This window comes from Camelus bactrianus, chromosome 11 (genome assembly GCF_048773025.1).
Source record: "Camelus bactrianus isolate YW-2024 breed Bactrian camel chromosome 11, ASM4877302v1, whole genome shotgun sequence".
Lineage (NCBI taxonomy): Eukaryota > Metazoa > Chordata > Mammalia > Artiodactyla > Camelidae > Camelus > Camelus bactrianus.
Genome location: NC_133549.1, coordinates 81,154,918 through 81,177,101, shown reverse-complemented (window position 1 = coordinate 81,177,101; position 22,184 = coordinate 81,154,918). Strand labels below are relative to the sequence as shown.

The 22,184-nt window shown below is 35.6% G+C and overlaps 1 protein-coding gene across 3 annotated transcripts in view; it reads right to left on the bottom strand.

The window, feature by feature from the left end:
- The window catches only part of MARCHF8 (membrane associated ring-CH-type finger 8), a 128,999-nt gene that overhangs the window by 21,539 nt on the left and 85,276 nt on the right, over positions 1–22,184 (bottom strand). For all 3 annotated transcript variants that reach the window (XM_010963520.3, XM_045523041.2, XM_045523040.2), the window contains exon 3: positions 805–855. In XM_010963520.3, the coding sequence (XP_010961822.1) occupies positions 805–855 (51 nt within the window). The remainder of the gene's footprint in view (positions 1–804; positions 856–22,184) is intronic.

Here is a 22,184-nt window from a genome sequence, read left to right as displayed (position 1 = left end):
ACTGCCACGCTCCTGGCAGGCTACGCAAATAAATGACTACACCACAGGTGTATCATGTGCTACGGGTTGACTGATTCACCCCCGGCCTCCTTTTCCTAGCCACCTTCCAGCAGGCGGTGGCTTTGTGATCCAGTTGCGGCCAGTGAGATGTAAGCAGAGGTCAGGCAGCTGGGTGGGGCTTCTGGGAACGCTTTTGCCTTCGTACTGAAAACGGTCACTCTCAGCTGACAGACGCCTCCATCCTTCATCATTCTTCTTATTCCTCCCAAGGCCATGGCCATGGTGCTTGGAGGTCTAAGCTCCCCACCTTAAGACCACAAGTGCCAAACACGAAGATGACAATGTGCTAAGGAAGGTGGCACAAAGAAGACAGAGAGAGCATGGGTCCCCCCAACGCTGTGAACAACTGCATCAGCCCTGAATCATCTACCACCAGACCTCCTGTCACCACAAAAACATAAATCCATAATTATTTAAGTCACCAGAGCTGGCGTTTTGTTACTGCTCTAACTTAGGTGACAGATGCTCTGGTGACTCTCCGAGATTTCCTTAACCTGAAAGTAAATTATTTCTATTGGAAAGAATGGGGTTTTCTCCTATTAGTCACTCCCCACAACACACACTCGGAATTGCCTCACTAGAAAAATATAACTGCCATATACCTTGCTGTATGGTCCCAGAGCAGGTTAAAGAAATGTACTAAGAACTTTATGTCTTTAAAAGAAAAGAGTGTAAAACACATTTCAGGTATAAGAATACAAAAACCCCAAGCTACAAAAATAGCATATTTCAATGGCACTCTACCTTAGAAATATTACTTGAATGACTCATGGAATGTCCCAAAGTCTTCTCATTCTGCAAGAAAACCAAAAAGGTGTTAAGTATCAAGCTTTGATTATATTAAGCAAACAAGTAATTGATCATAACAATCCTACTAACAAATCATTCCCCCAAAGAGAACTTGCTGAGCACAAACTATTATGTACAGAGCCAGGGCCAGCTATTAGATACTGGAGACTCTGGCAGGGATGAGTAAAACAACAGTCCTCGCCCTAAAGGAACTTATTAACAAGAAAAGAACAGGGATTTGGAATTAACTATAAAAATAAGAGGGTAATGAGTGTCTTAAGAAAAATTCAAGTGGTGGCTCAGAGGCGAGAAGCTGCGTGTTCAGTTACATGTGATGTAGTCAGTACATGCTGTAAGGAGACGCTGTGGGATGGGGAAGTAGGAAATGGGACCATTGACTCCACCCAGGTCGTTTGGCTGCAAAGTGGTATGTACTCAGCAGAGGACCCACACCTACTCCCTCAAGCCTGTTCCTCCTTTTCACACTCAAATCATAAAGTCTTGCATGAAATTCGTCCTCTCTAATGTCTCCCAATCTCAAATTCCATCTCCATTTCTACTGACAATGCCTTAGGTTAGGTTCTCTTCATTTCTTACTTGGAATTCTTGAGTAAGTTCCTACCTGGTCTTTTTGCTTTTAAGTTAACCTTCCATGATACATAACTGTTATGGTCTGAATGTGTTCCCCCACCTCCAATTCATATGTTGAAGCCCTAACTCCCATTACTCAGAATGTGACTATATTTAGAGATGGGAGTCCCAAAAGAGGTAATTATGTTAAAATGAGGCCAGCAGACTGGGCCCTAATCCAATACAAAGTGCCTTTATGAGAAGACGAAATTAGGACACAGATATAACACAGAGAAATGATACAGGGAGAAGATGGCCATCTACACATTAAGGAGAGGGGCCCTCAGGAAAAACCAAACCTGCTGACACCCTGAATCCACTCAACCTTGTTCTAAATCAAATGAGTAAAAAAACTATTACAAATGGAAGAGTTGGTCTTATTTGTATTTTTTAAATTATCTAGTCTCTATTCAGTTCCCATGTCATGCAATAACCATGGGGAAAGATCAGAGAAAGCTGAGATGTAATTAGCAGGTAAAATTCTTCGGTCAATCGGAAGGAAGTATGAAGGAGCTGGTGGATCATTTAAAAACTCCTTTGAGTAAGAGTTGATTCCATTCCATCAAGGCTCTCCTTAAAGAAAGGTGGCCATCAAGAAAGTTTTAACTTTTTTCCTTCCCCTCAATCCACCAAATCACAGACTGCCTTGACCTCTGTACACCTGGTTTTGAACACTCAGTATCACTAAAATGATGATGACAAAATGTTTCCAGATCTCCCAAGTGGCCTGTCAGTCAGCACTTGTTTTGGCAATGTTATCTTCTTTGTCCTTATAGCAATGTACTTGTATAATTTGGAGGATAATTTTATTACTTACTCCCTTACTTTCTAAATCGGAGTAGAAACAGAAGTTCAAGTCTATTAAACGTAATACAATACATTGTTATTAAGTGTTTAGTCTCATGGAATGTTTCTTGACTTAAACTCGCCAATTAGATAGTTGTAAAAGAAAATAATAAAATTATAAATTATGCTCAAAGTGCTAGCAATACATCAGCAAAGGCAGTTTCTAAAAGATCAGATTTATTTAGGAAGTGCATTCAATCATATTCTTCACTCACTGGGAAATGAGAGTCCCTTTGTCCACAGGAAAGGTAAATCTACAATCATTCAAGTTTCATTCATGAGTCAGGAACACACTAGGGACAAACACTAGGCACTGCTGTGAATCCAGCCTTAAAGGCTCATCTGCTGACGATTTACTACTAAATTTTAATTTAGCCTACTAAATTAAAACAAAGATACCATATGCTCTGGATTATTTGTACAGAAAACCAATTATAACCACTATCAAATCACTACTACTACCTCATAAGAAATGGCCAGCCTAACACCATCTGGAAATCTACAAGGAAGTTCTGAGGTACTACGAGAGGCAATAATTCATACCCCTAGACTCTCTGACATTCATTATTCCATAGAGAATGGATGCTGGGGTGGGTAGAGGCCTAGCTGTTAAACTAGTTACATTATAAATCCAGACTGAGATCTAAAAGTTGCTTTTTACCTTATGAACTTTTGAAATAAATGTAATGATGTAAGCCTTTATTCTGTTTTCCTTGTTAGAACAATTCAGTATTTCACATGGTAAAATCAAATAACCAGCCCTAGAAGATACAGATGTTTTACGGCCTGAAACCTGTCGATAGTTAGGCTTCTCTCCTACTTGGGAGGAAACTAACAATTCAGTTCTGACAGACCATGTTTCCGTTTTTGTTTTTTTCTTAAACTTTGCTACATTTTTTGGGACTTACTGAAAGGAAGCAAATCCCACGATTCATTCAAATCAGTTACTCGCTCATTCCATGCTTATTTACTATGCAATACCATATGCAAACAACTAAATTAGACACAGAGTACAGACAAAAATAAATCTAACTCCTAGACCTGTGCCAATGATAATGTTAAAACAGAACTGTTTGAAATAGTGTTTCGACGAGGAACATACAACGAGAAAAAAGTTGAAGAATAACATAAAAAAAAACATATATATAAACTGCATCTGGGTAGGCAGATGACACCATTCTCTCTAGAGTCAGAATGTCATGTTTCTGAATAAGGAGGAGGAAAAGTTTACCAAACATCAAAGTCAAGAACTGGAATGAAAAAATAAAAAAATAAAAAAAATAGATGTTTCTAGGAGAAATGTGAAAAAAAAAAGAACTGGAATGAGGCATAACAAAGAGAAAACGAGTTCCATTCCAGTTCAAGCTGGAACTAAGCTTCAATGCCCAAGTGAGAAAAACCCTGACAGACTGTTTCCATGCAGTCTCGAATACGTTCAATCACTGCTTGGTGGGTCCCACCACCTTCTAACCCTGGGAGAGGTGAGCGCGTCACTGCACCTCCTCCTCAGAGAGGGCAGCAGGAGAGGTCACACGGTTACACCACATGCCTCCGTGGCTGACTCTCATCTCTCTGTCTCTTTGTGGGCTATTCTGGTCTACACTGAACATGAGAGTGTCTCAGAACACAGCTCCATGCCCCCTTCTCATTTGTGTCTCCCTTAGACCAGTGCTTCTGAAACTTGATGCACTTGAATCATTTAGGGATCTTGCTAAAATGCAGGCTGAGGTGGGTTGAGATTCTGCGTTTCTAATAAGCTCCAGGTGACTCTCACACTGCTGGTCCCAAGGCCACATCTGATGCAAAGATGCAAGTCTGATTCCAAATCCTGAGTCAGAATAATCCATAAAGGCTATGAATCATTTTTTAAAAAGCAAATCATCACTATTGAAAAAGTAAATTTCTGTACAAAAGATGGCAGTGAGCTCACAATTGAGTAAATACAAATAAATTAGTCAGGAAACTGATAAGTAGATTGGGAAAAACTGAGTCTGAGGGTGTGAGAAAGGAAGTCATGTTAATGTAAGAAGTTACCAAATCACAAAGGTAACAAGAAGCTAATTTGAAAAACATGGGCCATTTCACAATTTAGTCAGTCCTGTCAATGATGTTTTGCAAGTCTACATGTGGCTCCAATAGAATGTACCTTAGGGGTAGAGTCTACCGAGACGAAACATGTCCTGGAAGAAGTCAAGAATTAACAAGAAGACAATGAAGTGAGATGTCTAAGCAAGTTTCTGGGATACTGTATAAAGGAGTCAAACAACAGAACTTCACGTGGGAGATTTCCTGAAACTCTAACCACGACCAGTCATCAAACAAACAAAACAAACAAAACCTATATGTAACAGACATTGCTAACTGTCTACCCAATATTCATCCCCACTGACTCCAACTTTGTTCTAAGCAGCAGTGCACCCAACTATAAGTTCTCACAACTACTTTGCAGTTAAGGGTAAATATAAAAGAAAGTTCTCTCTAAAAATATTAAGCTTGACTTTTTCTGGGAAAACATTTTCCTTCCCTGATTTAGCTGCTGCTCCTTTCTCCAGCAATTCCTCCTGCCCTCATTCACCCTGGAATACAGATGCCATGCCAGGAGGTATGGCAGTCACCTTGGGACTGTGAGGAGAAAAAGTATACAGCAGAAGTCTCGAACTTTTTGGTCTCAGGACTCCTTTACGATGTAAAGAATTACTGAGGGCTCCCAACACCTTTTGTTTATATGGGTTGTATATATTGATATTTATCATATTAGAAATTAAAATGGATAATTTAAGAAATATGAATCTTTTAATTCATTTAGAATTATGAACCCAGTTAAAATAAATGTTTTTATAAAAAACAACTATTTTTCCAACCACAAAAAAAGTGAGCAGAGTAGCCTGGTTTTACATTTTTGTAAATCTTGTTATTGTCTAATTAATAGAAGACAGCTGGATTCTCACATATGCTTATGCATTCAACCTCTGATATGTTGTTTTGATTGAAGTGAAAAAAGATTTGGCTTTAAACAGTTATACAGTTAGAAAAAGGAATTTGTAAGTTAATAATTCATGATACTTGTAGATTTTTTTTTGTACTACACAGAAACTACAATTACCTGGGATTTAGACTCTGAAATGATATTAATGAACTTTTAATACTCCATTAAAATCAACTGCCCCATCTTTCTTTGAAACAATCTCTTCACCATGCATGACTTTATAACATCACATCTTGGCCATTTAGAAATTACTGGCTCACTGAATTATGCAAATCTGCAAGATTGATACATTTCATTATGCAATCTCAAAGAAAAAAACAAACCCCAAAACCTCACACTCATTAATATGACCATCAATTGCATCAGAAGAGTTTTAATTACTAAAAATATGCATAAATGTTTTCTAAAATCTGAATTTCTACTTAGAAACCTCAAATTTTATCACTGGCAACAAAAACTGTTACTTGCTTTCCTTGAAGTGAAAGACCGGCTCATTCATTCAATTTAGAGAAAATGTCTGCATACTCAGGTCAGATTAACTGTCGTCTGACTGTCAGTCATTCTACTAAGTAAAAGCTATTATTCCATTTTTGAAAAAGTGATAGTTCAGATAGCAATTCAATCATACAAGTGTTTTGCTCTGAGACAAGCACTGCACTTTGGTATGCAGTAGGAAAGACTTACACCAGAGATACAAAGAAGGAATAACATACAACCTATAATGAGAATAGTCAATTAAAACTAGCACATGTTAGAATCAGCAGAAAAGGACATCAAAATACTACTATAACTGTTTTCCAACTGTTCAAAAGTTAGACATATAAGATATAAAAACTATGAAACGATGAAAACTTCCAAAGATACGCAAGCACTAAAAAAGCTATACAAAAAGACACAGTCATTAACACTGGAGATAAAACAAAAAGGAATTCTTAAAGTGTTTTATGGCAGGAGAAAGAGAAGAAAGAGAGGGTGGCGTGTGTGGGTGGGAGAGGAAAAAACAGAAAACAAATAGCAAAATGGCACATTTAATTCCTAAGATATCAAAAAGTGCCCTAAGGGCATACAGCAAGTGGAGAAACATTTATTCAAGAGTATCTACTAAATCTAGGGAAGACTAGTCAGAATCTGTGGCATCTGATCCACAATCCAATCCCTCCCCAGGTTGACAGAAGCCCTCTAAGCCATGCAGCCATGAGAAAATGGCTCCCTTTCCCCCCTAGCTCCCAGAAGAACAGAACAGCATCTCACAGAGAGGGGCAGGTCTCAAGCATTATACATCCCACTGTCTCAGCCCTATTTTAGAAGCCATGTTCCAGGCAGAAGTGACTTAGAGGTAGGTCTGGGCTTTCTTCTTCTGCACAGTGCCCACCAGCAGGGTAGAAGCTCTGCAACACGCATGGCAGATTGAGCATAAGGGGGCTCCAACTGCACACAACCTAACATGCTGATAAGGTGGAGGTCCCACACTGAGACCACAAGCCGAGAAAACCACAGACCACTGCCCTTAAAGCAGGTATTTTACTTCAAAAGATGCGGGCTACTGTACCTGCCTCAGTGCTGGAGCACAGGCATAGAGTTAGCAAAGGTGGACAGGCAGGCCAAAAGATCAAAGCTCCCAAGCTATCTCCAAAGAAACTGAGATGATTTGGAGCAGAGGATGGAGAAGTTCAAGTGTACAGATACTGTCAAGAACAATGGTGTCTTACTGGTAAGAAATCAGGAGGCTGGTAGCTCCAGGAGAGCAACAGGCTAAGCCATACAACAGCCACAGAAAGTGTACCACAGAAAACCGGGCATAGAGACAGCTAAGTAGGTGCTCCTGAGGTCAGAAGAAACCTCAAGTACTGGCTTCAAAGACTCCTACAGCAACGGGATCTGAATTTCCCTGGATCAGACAGTGGAGCATTTTACTCTTCACAAAATTATCCAAAATAGCACAGCAATCAGCCAGCAGTTAATAAACACTAAAAACTGAGCGTGGAATCAACAGAGACAAGAAGGCTTAATGAATTGAAAAGGGAAAGAGGCAGTCAAAAAGAGCACTGCCGGAAAAGTCATCCCAGCTTTAGAGTGTGCACACCAAAGGCTTCCCCCGAGAAGCAACATCAGAGGCTGCACATTGTGCGGAAAACAGATTTTACGATATAGTTCAGCTAAGTCACTAAACAAATAAACAAAACCCATCACCCCCAAGGGGGTGAGGTGGGGCAAAAGAATTACACTTCAGAGTTGCTAAAAAGCACTATCTAAAATGCACACTATTGAACAGAAAATTAAAAGATATGCAGAGAAACAGAAAAGTATGACCTGTACGCAGGAAAAAAGGCAGGTAATAGAAACTGCCCTTGAGAGGGCCCAGATATCATACTCAGTACACACAGGCTTCAAAAGCAGCTATTATAAATATGCTCATAGAACTAAAAGAAGCCATACTTAAAGAGGCAAAGGAAGATATGATGACAGTATCTTATCCAATAGAAAACAGCAATAAAGAGATTAAAAATTGTAAAAACTGAGCATTGAGAATGTGGAACTGAAAAGTACAATAACTGGAATGAAAAATTCATTACAGGGACTCAGAGTAGATTTGAGCTGGCAGAGGAAAGAGTCAATAAACTAGGAGATAGATCATAAGAAACTATGCAATCTGAAGAATAAACACCAAAAAGAATTAAAACCCTAAATGGAGCCTTACAGAAATGTGGAATGTGATTAAGTGGGCCACAATAGGAGTATGAGAGGGAAAGGAGAGAAAGACAGAGAAAAAAATATTCAGAAAAATAATGGCTGAAAACGTCCAAATTTTATAGAAATGTTAATCTATACACCCAGGAAGCTAAATTAAATTGTAGTAGGAAAAAAGCACAGGGATCCACACCCAGACTCATCAAATTAACATGATGAAAAAGAGAAATACTAAAAGCAACAAGAGAAAAATAACACATCATGTACAAAGGAAACCCCAAAAGATTAACAGCTGACTTCTTGTCAGAAACAACGGAGGCCAAAACACTGAGGGAGGACATATTTAGAGAACTGAAAGAAAAAGAATGTCAACCAAGAATATTATATCCAGCAAACCTATCTTGACGAATAAAGGTAAAATGAAGATATTCTCCAAAAAACAAAAACTCAAAGAATTCACTCCTAGCAGATAACTTTAAAAGACATATTAAAGAAAAGTTCTTCAGGTTGAAAGCAATTAATACCAAAAAATAATTAGAAACCACATAAAAAAAACAAAAAATACCCTTACAACTAATTATAAAACTATAAAAGACTGTATTTGCATATGTATTTCTTCTCCTTCCTTCTCTTAATGATTTTAAAATGAATTATATAAAAACATACACACACACACACACACATATACATACAGATATACATAATTGCATGTTGGACCATAACATGGAGAAATGAAATATATTTGACAATAACAAACAAAAGAGGTGGGTGGGGACAAAGCTGTACTGGCAAAAGGAACTGATATCAGATGGCAACTCAAATCCACAGAAACAAATAAAGGGAACAATAAATAGTAAATAACTTTAAAATAACAAACAATAAATATGTACATGCTCTCCTTTCTTTCACTTCTGTAAAAGACAAAAAGTAATAACTGCAGCAATGTACTGTTTGGTTTGTAACATATACAGACGTAATATGTAGAACAATATTAGCAAAGAAAGGGAAGTGGGAATAGAGGGACACAGGAAGAATAATTTTATATCTTACTGGAATTAATATGAACTTGAAGTAGATTCTGCTAAGGAAAAAAACAGTATATTGCAAACCAGATCAAACAATAAGAAAGTAATTTTTAAAAATTCACTTACTGAAAAACAAAACAGTAAAAGAAACAGAAAAAAAAGGCATAAGATATACAGAAAACAAAAACTGAAGTGGCAGACAAATCAAACCATTTAATGGCATTAAATATTAACAATACAATCAAAAGGAAGAGTTGTCACACTGCATAAAAACACAAAAAGCAACTGTACACCATCTAGAGGAAACACTTTAGATTCAAAATGACAAATAGGATTAGTTAGAAGGAGAGAAAAGACGAACTGCAAAAACAGCAACCATAAGGAAGCTGGAATGATTATACCAATATGAGATAAAATAGACTTAAGAAAATGATACTAGAGATAAGGAGGGATGTTTATTATATATATCATGAAGATATAACAGTTATAAATAGATATGCATCTCATAAGAGAGCCAAAAATTACATAAAGCAAAAACTGACAGAACTGAGTGAAAAACCAGAGAATTAAACAATATCAGCAGACTTCAATATTCATATTCAATAATGAACAGAACAACTCAGTAGAAGACCAGCAAAAGACTTGAACAACACTATAAACCAATCTGACATAGTAGACCTCTGTAGGACACTAAGCCCAACAACGACAGAATATACACACTCCTCAAGCCCACATGGACTCCCTCCAGGACAGCCTGCAAGGTAGAGACCATAAAACAAGCTTCAATAAATTTGAAAGGACTGAAATCATACAAAGTATAATTTCAAACAATAATAAAGTTAAATTAGATATCAATAACAAAGTAGAGAAATTCACACATTTGTGGAAATTAAACAATAAAATCTAAAAATAACCAATGGGTTAAAGAACTCACAAGGAAAATTAGAAAATTCACTTGAAATGAATAAAAATGAAGACTCAAAACACCAAACTTATACAATGCAGTTAAAACAGTGTTTAGAGAAATATTTACAGCTGTAAATGCTGATAAAAATAAGGAAGAAAAATAATCTCAAATAAATTACTTTCACAACAAATCACTGGTAAGAGAAGAGCGAACTACAACTAAAGCAAACAAAGGGAAAGATTACAGGGAATGTTAATGAAATAAGAAATAAAAGTTGATAGAGAATAATCAACAAAACCAAAAGTTGGTTCTTTAAAAAGTTTTTTTAAAAAATCAACAAACCTTTAACCAGTTTTACCAAGTAAAAAAAGAAAAACAACTCAAATTACTAAAATTAGGAATAAAAGAATGAGTACTACCAACCTTACAGAAATATAAAGAATTATAAGGGAATATTAGGAAGAATTTTATGCCAAGAAATTAGATAACTAAAATAAAAGAGGAAGATTCCTACAGAAACACAAACTACCAAAAATGACTATAAAGAAATAGAAAATCTGAATAAACTAGACTGAGTTAGACATTTTAAAACCTCCCACAAAGAGAAGCCCAGGCCCAGACGGCATCACTGGTTAATTCCACCAAACATTTAAATAAGAAAAACTACTAATTCTTCATAAGTTCTTCCCCAACTCATTCTATGAGGCTAGCATTATTCTAGGGGGAAAAAAGACAAAGATATCACAAGAATAGAAAACTACATACCAATATTCTTTATGAAAACAGACTCAAGAATTCTCAACAAAATACTAGCAAACAAAATCCACCAACTGAATAAAAATGATATTCACCATGACTGAGTGGGATTTATTCCAGGAAAGCAAGGTTGGACTAACAGCTGAAACTCAACAAGATCAACAGAATTCAAACATGACAAAGAACAAGTATTTGACAAAATCTAACACCTTTGCTGATTAAAAAAAAACACTCAAAAACTACAAATAGAAGAGTCTTTCCTCAGCCTGATGAAGTGCATCTACAAAAAACCTATAACTAACATCACTTCTACTGATAAAAGAATCAATGGTTTCATAGTAAGGTTAGAAACAAGACAAGATGTCCCATCTTCTAACTTCTACTCAATATTGTAGTGAAGGTTCTAGGCAGGGCAATTAGGTAACAAAAAGAAAAAGAAAAGACATTCATCTTGGAAAGGAAGAAATAAAACTATCTCTATTCACAGATGACATGACCTTGTATACAGAAAATCCTAAGAACAAGAACAATATACAAAAATCAACTGCATTTTTCTACACTGTAAATGAACATTCCAAAAACAAAATTTAGAAAACTCATTTACAATATGACAAAATAGGCAAAATACTTAGGAATAAATTCAACAAAATAAATGCAAAATTTATACTGAGGCTACAAAGTGTTTTTTAAAGAAATCAAAGACCTAAATAATTGGAACAACATCCTGTGTTCATGAACCAGAAGATTTAAAATTGTTAGCATATCAATACTCTCCATTTGATCTACAGACTTAAGGCAATCCCTACTAAAATCCCAGTTGACTTTTTGGACCAACTACAAACTGACCCTAACGTACATTACATGGGACATAGGATACCCAGAATAATCTCCAAAAGGAAGAACAAAGTTATACTGTTTATCAAAACTTAGTACAAAGCTATAGTAATCAAACAATGTGATAATGGCATAAGAACAGGCCAGTCAATGGAATAAAACAGAAAACCCAGAAATACACCTTTACATTTATAGTTAGCTAATTTTCAAGAGTGTAAGACAGGTGACTGGAAAAATAATAGTTTTTCCAACAAATAAGGCTGGGACAACTGGAAATTCACATACAAAAAAATGAAGCAGGACCTCTCCTCACAGCATACACAAAAAATTAACTCAAAATGGATCACAGACCAAATATAATAACTAAAACTATATAAGTAATAATAAAATACAGGAGTAAATCTTCATGACTTTGGATTAAGCAAAGCCTTGTAAGAGATGACAACAAAACAATTAGTGACAAAACAAAAAAATAGGTTGATGTGATTTCATCAAAATTAAAAACTTTTGTGCTTCAAAGCATACTATCAAAAAAGAATAGCTACAGAATGGGAGGAAACATTTGCAAATTGTATATTTCATGAGACATATCTAGAACACATAAAAATGCTTATAAAAATAGTAAAAAAATTGTAAAATGAGCAAAGGATCTGAATAGACATTACTCCAAAGAAGATACACCAATGGCCAATAAACACATGAAAATAATAGAAGGGAACTTCCTCAACATGATAAACAACATACAAAAAAAAAAAAAAAAAAAACCAAAAAACTACAGGCCAACATTATACTTAATAATGAAAGACTGAAGGCTTCCTCCCTAAGATTACAAACAAGACAATAATGTTGGCTCTCAACATTCTTTTATTTCTCAAATTTTAATTGGGGTAAAATACATATAACATAAAATTCACCACCTTAACTATTTTTAAGTGTTTAGTTCAGTAATGTTAATATCTATGTTGTCATGCAACCAATCTCCAGAACTTTCTCACCTTGCAAAGATGCAATTCTATACACATTAAACAATAACTCCCCATTTCTCTGTCTCTCCAGTGCCTAGCAACCACCATTCTATTTTTTCCCTATGAATTTGACTACTCTAGATACTGCAATATTAAGTGGAATCAAACAGAATTTTTCTCCCTATTACTGGTTTATTTCACTTAGCATAATGTCTTCAAGGTTCACCCATGTTCTAGCACGTGTCAGAATTTCATTCCTTTTTAAGCAGACTGAATAAAATTCTACTGTATGTATATACCCTATTTTATCCATTTATCTGTCAATGGTCAATTGCGTTGCCTCCACTTTTTAGCCACCATGTTATGAATACAGGTGTCCAAATATCTCTTCAAGACCTTGCTTTCAATTCTTTCAAATTATATGCTCAGAAATTGAGTTGCTGGATTTTATGGTAATTACATCTTTAATTTTCTGAGGAAATGTCATACTGTTTTCTATAGAGGCTGCACCACTTTACATCTCCACCAAAAGTGCACAAGGGTTCCAATTTCTCCATATCCATGCCAGAGCCTTTTTTCAGTAGCTATCCTGATGTGTGTGAGGTGATGTTTCATTATAGATCTGAGTTGCATTTCCCTAATTAGTAATGTTGCGTATCTTTTCATACGCTTATTAGCCATTTATATATCTTCTTCAGAGAAACATCTATTCAAGTCCTTTGCCCATTCTAATAAGATTATTTGTCTGTTGATGTTGATGAGTTATAGGAGTTCTTTGTATATTCTGAATATTAATCCCTTATCAGATATGTGATTTGCAAATGTTTTCTCCCATTCCACAGGGGTTGCCTTTACACTCTGTCGACTGTGTCCTTTGATGCAGTGTTTAATTTTGATGTAGTTCAGTTTATCTATTTTTAGTTTTGTTGCCTGTGCTTTTGGTGTCATTTTCAAGAATAATTGCCAAAACCAATGTCATGAAGCTTTTCCTCCTACGTTTTCTTCTTAACTGTTTTATAGCTTATGTTTAGATAGGTCTTTAAGTTAACTTTTGTATATGGTGTAAGTTAAGGGTCTAACTTCTTCTGTATGTAGATACCCCAATTTACCAACCCTGGTTTTTGAAAAGATTGTCCTTTCCCCATTGAACGGTCTTGCACTCTCGTCAAAAATCACTTGACCATATATGCGAGGGTTTATTTCTGGGTTCTCTATTACAATTGATTGGTCCAAACATTTGTCTTTATGTTGTTACCACACTGCTTCCTTTGTGAATTATTCATTGTTAGTGTATAGAAATGCAGCTGATTTTTGAGTATTGATTTTGTATCCTGTACCTTTGCTGAATTTATTATTTCAAATAAGTTTTTCTGGTAGGATCTCCAAGGTATTCTACATATAAAATCATGTCATCTGTGAATACACATAATTTTACTTCTTTCCAATTTGGATGTCTTTTCTTTTTCTCTCTTGTTGAACAGTAGTGGCAAAAGCAGGCATCCTTGTCTCATTCCTGATCGTAGAGGAAAAGTTTTTAGTCTTTTAACATTGAGTATGATGTTAACCATGGGCTTTTCATATGTGGCTTTTATTAGGTTGAAGCAGTTTCCTTCTATTTCTAGTTTGTTCAGTGTTTTTCACCACTTCTATCATAGTGCTGAAAGTTTTAGCCAGCACAATAAAGAAAACAAAGGGCACACATATCAGAATGGAGAAATAAAACTGTCTCTATTTGCAAATGACATGATTACCTATGTAGAAGGTCTCAAGGAATCGACAACAAAAATACCCAGAACAAGTGAGTTAATAAGCAAGGTCACAGGATCCAAGATAAACACAGAAAAATTAATTGTATTTCTACATACAGAAACAAAAGGACACTAGAATTATTACATACATTCATTGTGAAAAAAAAACATATTTAGTGCACTCTCAGATCTAGGAATGGGTGCCAATTGGCCTAAAATAATCACTGTGACGAGAGACTTGCCTAAATATCACCCCTTAAATCCATTTGGTCAATTCCCACATTAGGGTCTGTTACGTGCAACTCTCCAGTTCCTGGTGCCAAATTCTGTTACAGTTAAGTTGCTATTCATTTACTTGTTTCTAGTCTGTGACATAGGCTGGTAACTAATGCCAGACATCTGGTCTAGCCACTGTCTGAGCTGGGGAACTTCTGTTTCCTAGTAACATTCCGCACCTACACCTTGCCACAGTGAATGGTTGAAGGCGTTAACATTAATTGCTTTAGGCCAGTCAGAGCCATCCATCTCTCAGAGCTATTCTATTCAAACCATATTGCTCTATCCCATTCAAAAATCCTGGATGGAAAACTTGGAATCTGCTGGGAAGGAAAAGAACTTTAGCTCTTTACTAAATTTGTCTTGATATGTTTATCTCTGATGAATTACTCTCCATTGGGAATTTGGTTTTACGGTCTCACCATCTTTAAAATCTCTGTATTTTCTGTAAATGGGTTAATGGGTGGGACCACAGATAACCCGGTTTCTTAGTCTTTTCTGTCTGTCTCTTGATCTCTTCTGAGCTCAAATCAAGAACTCATACCTACAAGGAAGAGAACAGCTCTTTAATATAGAGCAAGGAGTTTTGTAATTCTGTTTACTCTTGACCCATGGCTGAAATTTCAGAATAGAAGCTATAAATTCTGTCTGCATTTCTACACACCTGTAATTCAGAAAGGCCTTTACCTTTCATTGTGTGAAGGTATAATAATTTTCTACTTTGGGATGGTATTAAACTAGATTATAAAAAGTCTTGAATTAAGGGAATCTATTCTGGTTGACTTAAAGAGACAGGTAAGTACCTGTATAAACAGAAATTTCTAAAATTCCTATGTAAAGAAGGCAAAATTCTAATTCTTTCAGTGTGCTAGATTATAAAAGCATCCATACAGAAGCCAATTCAGAAACATCTTTAGAAATCAGATTAAGATAATTCAGGCAAATCTTTGGCAAGTAAGATTGGTTTAATATTTTTATATTAACTTTATTATGTCCTTGATTTAATAAAAATAGCTGTCTTTTCTGATTTATCAGTGTTGAGTATAGTATAAGCATAGATTTTGATTTTATCTGGATATGTCTTTCTTAAACTTACAAGTTCTCTGATTGAAAAAATTACTGTTACCTCTACCTAATGTTTAAGATTGTAAAATGAAAAATGTAAATTTGTGTTTAACTAAATCCAATCATTCTGATGAACTAATATTTCAACAGTAAATATTTCTTGTGATATGTCAGCTTGAAGATAAATTTTCAAGATCTTTAGGTAACTTAAAAACTGGACTAATAAAACAGATTCACTGGATGCCTAGATCATTATTAAGTAACAGACTACTGAAACATCTACTAGTAAGCATAATTTTATACACTTTTGTTTCATATTTCTGTGTGCTACAAAGAGGCTGTGTCTTTGGATCTGTTAATCTATTAAACATGTTCTTTTTTTGCTTCTGTAAGACTTGTGTAAGAATATGTGTAGCTATAAAGAGCTGTGTTATCTCTGGACATTAGCCTCGCCGGTCTGCTTAAATGGTGGTGTGTGACAGACAGCTCATCATTATCCACTCTCTAGTTTTCTCTGTGTAAGAGAAGTCACTTTGGTTAAAAGTCATAATGACATGTGAATGAGACTCCTAAAAGTAATGGTGAACAAGAGGTCCAACTTTATGTATACAGTAATGAGATGGGTTTTGGTTTATGAAGGGGAAAAAATAATTTTATCCTAAAATTTCATCCTAAAAATAATTTTATCCTAAAAATAATTTTATCCTGGCTGGTTTTTCCAGAATGAGAAAGAAGCTTGTGAAGGACAAAACAAGAAAGCTGCAGAAGGTTCAGGAGAGAGAATTTCATCTGTCTTGGCCCAAGCTGGCTCAGTTTTGATGGGTTAATTAATGAGATTTTATATAAAAAAAAAAAGCCTGTAGTTCCTTTAGTGTCAAATATTATACTGATATAAAACTAGAACTTTGTTTTCTCTGTTAAAAATACAACTTTTCTTGATAATTGGTCTGCTCTCAGTCATAGGGTTATTCTTAACCTTCTCTACAACCTCCCTAAGTAACACAGATTCTGTTTTTTATCAGATTAATTTTCTGTGCTTTTTATATTAACTTTATTATGTCCTTGATTTAAGTAGAAAACAAAAGTCCCTCACGTATGAAAGAGTTAAATTCTTTCCAAAAATGTTATCTTCTATGCTTATGTGTGTTGTCACTTTAAAATGAGTAGTCATTGTTTCTCAGGCACCTATGATCCAATTTCTCTTTTAAATGTTCAAATCTCCTAAAACTTTTGGGTTTTGTCTTCACAAAATTAAATCCTAAATGTAAAATAAAAGGAAAATTTCATGGTATCTTTTGCACCTAAAAGTGTCTTTGAGATTTCCCAGAGGCCCCTGAAAAATCACAAGGATTTATCTTTTCAACTATAAAGGGAGAGGTACTGAAAACAACCAAGTTTACTTGATTTGTTACTCCTGACAAACTGCGTGGGAAGAGCTATGAAATGAGAAGAGATTTGTCAATGCTGTCATGATACTTTTCTGTTTATCAGAGTTCTGATGCTGCTCTGTTCTCTACAGTCATTATCAGGCATGATATGTTACTTTTCAAAATGTTAACTTGGTCACTACTTGCTTTTAATATTTGAATCTAGCATCTTCTAGGCCAGTGGTTTTCAACTGGGGGTTCACATCACATACTATGGAGCTGCAGTAATACACAGAGGTTTATGACCCATTCTTGACTTACTGAATCTCTTTACTTGACAGACATGATATATTTTTGTTGTACTCATGGTATACTAATGTCTCAGGATTATTATATCTCAAGATTTTTTCCTCTGTAAAGTTTATTCTCATTCATTTTTATAAATCAGATGTTACGTTCATTGTATTCTCTGAATAGAGAGTTTATTATGTTTATAATTATTTTGTCTAAAACTTTTTTGGACTGACTTTATCTTGTTTTTGCATATCACAGAAACAACCAAATTTCTCTGTCACATTTTTCTTGAAATAAATTCTCTCATCAGATCTTTCATTTTTAAAATTATCACTAAGAAAGTAAGTACAGCCATTTTATACCTTTTTGTCAACCTACAAATATTATCTTTTTGTCTATTTTAGTCATTTATTTTTGATATTTCCCTGAAAGCTCTTGCAATCAGCTACAGGCTAGAGGGCTGTGTCAGAGGCCCATGGAAGAGGATTGTGCCAGGTACTTTTGGGTATAGGCTTTTGATGGTATCATTTAAACAGAACTTTGAGACCATATCAGTGGACTAAGTCATGATTTCCAGGACTCTTACCAAGAGCCACTGGAATAAGAATCAAAGAAGGTTAAATGAACTGATGAGGGAATATTGTAGGTTTTGTTCTGAACACTCTTGATATTGCTTGAATGTTCTATTTTCTAAATATACAAAGAAGACTTTTCTCTTTCCTTTAACTCCCAGTAATTTAGTAGACTCTGCTTTTATAAACTGAAATGAAACTCTTGTCAAAGCCCTCCAGAATTCAGAAACTCTTATTGCACATTCTTATTTTCATAGCAATAAAGCTATCTGAATAGGTTAAATAAGAATCTGTCTTCTTTCTCACTGGGACATAATCGGAAACACCAGTTTTGCAACCAAGCTAACATTTTGAAGATGGTGCTCATTCAATCAAATATGACCAGACATATTTAAGGAACTTAGGCTGACTTTTCAGAGCCATGCATGCAAAACCTTCTTAGAAAAACTGGCTTGCAAGGTTTCCAGTCTTACAGACACATAAGGAAAGTCACTTCCTGGTAGGCCCAGGAAACTTAAAAATTTTATTTGGGAGACCTCAAAAAATTAGGAGTTCTTATAGGTGCAACAGGGTAAAATCTGATAGCAAGTTCTTGGCTTGGCTTCCCAACGTTGGGACTACAAATACTGAGGTTTTTTAAAAAATCCAATGATATTCCTTATAAAAACTTCCAGCAAAGCAAACAAGAGAAATTAACACTCTTGTTGTGCCTATGTAAAGAATCAAGCCAAATCTAACAGGATCTTGTTTTTGACTAAAAGAGGAGAGGCTATAGGGGGAAAATGTTGGGTTTCAATGGAAAACCATGAGCTATGTGCAATTCTTTGTAAACTGTAGGTACTTTATAGATATGTAAATGATGTCCTGCCTGAGAGTGACTTTAACTGACTTCTACACACACACACACACACCCCATGGAAAAGCCAGTCTTGTCTCCATTTGTAATTGTCCCAACATTTACTTGACTACATAAATCATGCTGTTTTGACTCTTCCTTTGAACTGGTTAAACATCCACCTAGTTCTTTCATGTCACATGAGTATAATAAATTCCTTAATGTGTATTCATGAGAATCGTGATTTTACCTTTTCCTGAAAATTATTTTTTTTTTTTTCTGGTTGTAGGCTCATCTTTTTTGTGTCTTCCTGTGGTAAAATACATAAAATAAAACTTACCATTTCAGCCATTTTAAAATGCACAATTCAGTGACATTTAGTACACTTATAACGTTGGGCAACCACCAGCACTGCCCAGTTCCAAAAACATTTTCCTCAGCTTAAAATGAAATCTTGTTCCCCTCTTCCAAGCCCCTGAAAGTCACTCATCTGCTTTCTATCTCTACATTTCATATAAATGGAGTCAGACAAAATACGGCCTTTTGTGTCTGGCTTCTCTCATTTAGCATAACTTTTTCAAGGTACACTGATATTGCAGCATGTATTACTACTCCATTCCTTTTTTATGACTAAATAACACTCTATTATATGAATTTACCACATTTTGCTTATCCATTCATCAACAAACATTTGGGATGTTTGCACCTTCTGGCTTTAGTGAATAGTGGTGTGATGAACATTCATGTACAAGTTTTGGCTTGAACACCTGTGTTTAGTACTCTGGGGTATACACTTTGAGGTGTAGTGGCTGAGTCATATGGTAGTTCTGTGTTTAACTTATTGAGGATCTGCCAAACTGTTTTCCACAGCAACTGCACTATTTTACATCCCACCAGCAATGTATGCGGGTCCAAATTTCTCCATATCCTCACCAACACTTGTTATTTTCTGTTATTTCCATTACGGTCATCTTAGTGGGAATTAATTAGTACCTCACTGCAACTTTCTGATTTGCATTTCCCCCATGACTAATGATGTTAAACATCTTTTCATGTGTTTGTTGGCTATGAAAATTATATTTCAACACATGAGTGTTGGAAAGCTAACCAGCCATTTCCCTTGAGGAAGTGTAATCTACATCAGAAAAATTCAGTAAGTTCCCAACATTCCCCAGCTTCGTAAATGACAGAGGTGAAATTTAAACACAGCTCTATAGGTTTCAAGTCTATGCTTCCCTTGAGACAACTCTAATTGGACCCTACCTGTAACCACTGATGCTGGGGAGTGCAGCCCGAACACCTCCTATAATCCTGGCTTGAGAAGTGGGGTAGGGAGAAGATGGAATAGGAAGGAGCAGGGCAGTCTCTCAAGTTTAAAAAATATATATATAAATATTAGTATATATATATAACACAGGAGGCTGAAAACTAGGATTATTCCATTTACATATGCTTTCTATAGCTTGAAGCTTCACATTAGAATTATTTAAAACTTTAGTTGACCGAAAAAAAAAAAACAAACAAAAAACTTATTAGAAACTTCACTTTAAAACAACACTTCCTTGGTCAGTGTTATGGACTGAATTGCGTCCCAAAATTCATATACTGAAGCCCTAACCCCCAAAGTAACTGTATTTGGAGATGGGACTTTAGGAGGTAATTAAGGTTAAATGAGGTTACAAGAGCAGAGTCCTTATCTAAAAGCACTGGTGGCCTTATGAGAACAGAAAGAGAGAGAGATCGTTCTCTGTCTCCACGCACATGGAATGTTTTGTTAAGGCAGCCCAAGCAGACCAACGTAGTCGATAAAACAGGATTCAGAAAAATTATGAAACAATCTACATTTATCTCAAAAATAAAACCAAAACCCAGGTGGTTTTAAGGAATAACAAAATTGGCACAAAATATCATTTTGTAGGAAGTTTAAATTGGAATTAAAATTTAGGGCACATTTAGTCATGACAGTTTTAACTCAGGAAAGAAAATTACATCACAAAAGGGTGAGAAGCCTACAATTTATAAAAAACTGTATTTCAACAAATGGACTAAGGCAATTTATTTAAAGTGGTGCAAAAATGCATCAACAATTGTCTTCAGTAAAATAACACAGTCCAAATTGATAATAAATGTGATTATCTGCTTCATTTTTTTGCAGCTTTAACGTGGCAATAACAAAGTAACAAGCAACTAGAAAATTTGAGGTGGTCAAGAATAAAACCTCAACAGCTAACCATTTGTTCTTGGGCCAGTCACCTATGCTCTCTGGATTTCAGTTTTGTCCTTTATAAAAGGGCTTGTGTGGGAGGGGAGAGGAGAGGGAAGAGAAGCTAACAGAGATGACCCCCTTCGGTTCCTCTGAGCTGTCATGTATGATGTTATCTATGCGGAATATGTTGCTCTTCTTAATTCCACTCAGCACCATATATACTGCAGTTTCAAACTTATCCCAGAAGTTATGAATAAATGGGTTTAGAGTTTCAAAAAGCCTTCTGACATAGAATGATAAATCAAATGCTTTTTAAAATGTTACACGGAACATGGCATGATTAGAATGATAATCTTCCTAGCAATGTATTGATGAATACAATCTTTTTCATTAATTTTCATTTTCATTTCTGAATATGAAATAGTTATGCTGAAGAAAAATTAAAGGTTTTGTATTCATTGTTGATTTTTTTTAAACCCTTAATTATACAAACAGCAAAATGAACAGATTTTTATGTATCCAACAGATACATAAATCCTTGAAGTTAGCTGAAAAATCTTTATCAATACAATTCAGAATACATTTGTTATAAAAGTTACTATAGAAATTGTAACACTATAAATAATCCCTATAACCTTTGTGAGAAGATTATTCAATTTCTTTAGTATAGAATATACTAATTCAGGGAACACATTTATAAACTACCTACTAAGTGCCAGGGACTGTTCTAGGCCCTTGGGAATGATGAGTGAACAAAGACCCCCTTCTCTTGTGGAGCTTTAAGAAAATGGTGCAGAAGGAGAGTGCTGGTCTTCTCTGGTTGTCTCAGAGCTCAGAGTGTACATGTTCCGTGGATGTTTGCTTACTTAATAGTTCCAAAACTATAAATGATATTTCATGATGAAATGCATATATCCAATTTGGCCCAGTCCCCTTGAGGCTGATTCTTTTCATCTTTACCATTTTTGTCCCCCCTCCAGTTCAAAAGCATCTCATAGCCTCAGCAAAGTTAACAGAGAGCATCCATATAAAATAAGACAGACATGCAAACGGCAACATTAGAATGTCCCTGCCAAATGAAATTACATGTCTGGCTTACTGAGAGAGAGAGAGACAGCACATGTACACGCGCGCACACGCACAGAGTAAATACTAACAAGCAGAACAAAGACCCTTTGTTACCATTACATCTTTTATGCATTTTCCATCTTATGAGAAGCTAAAAGATCTTCCCAAAACGAATTCTCCAGCACAGAGAACCAAGGTGCCTTTTGAAAACAATACTCCCTCCAGAAAACACAATGGAGCCTGCAGCTGTGCTCATTCAAATGATAA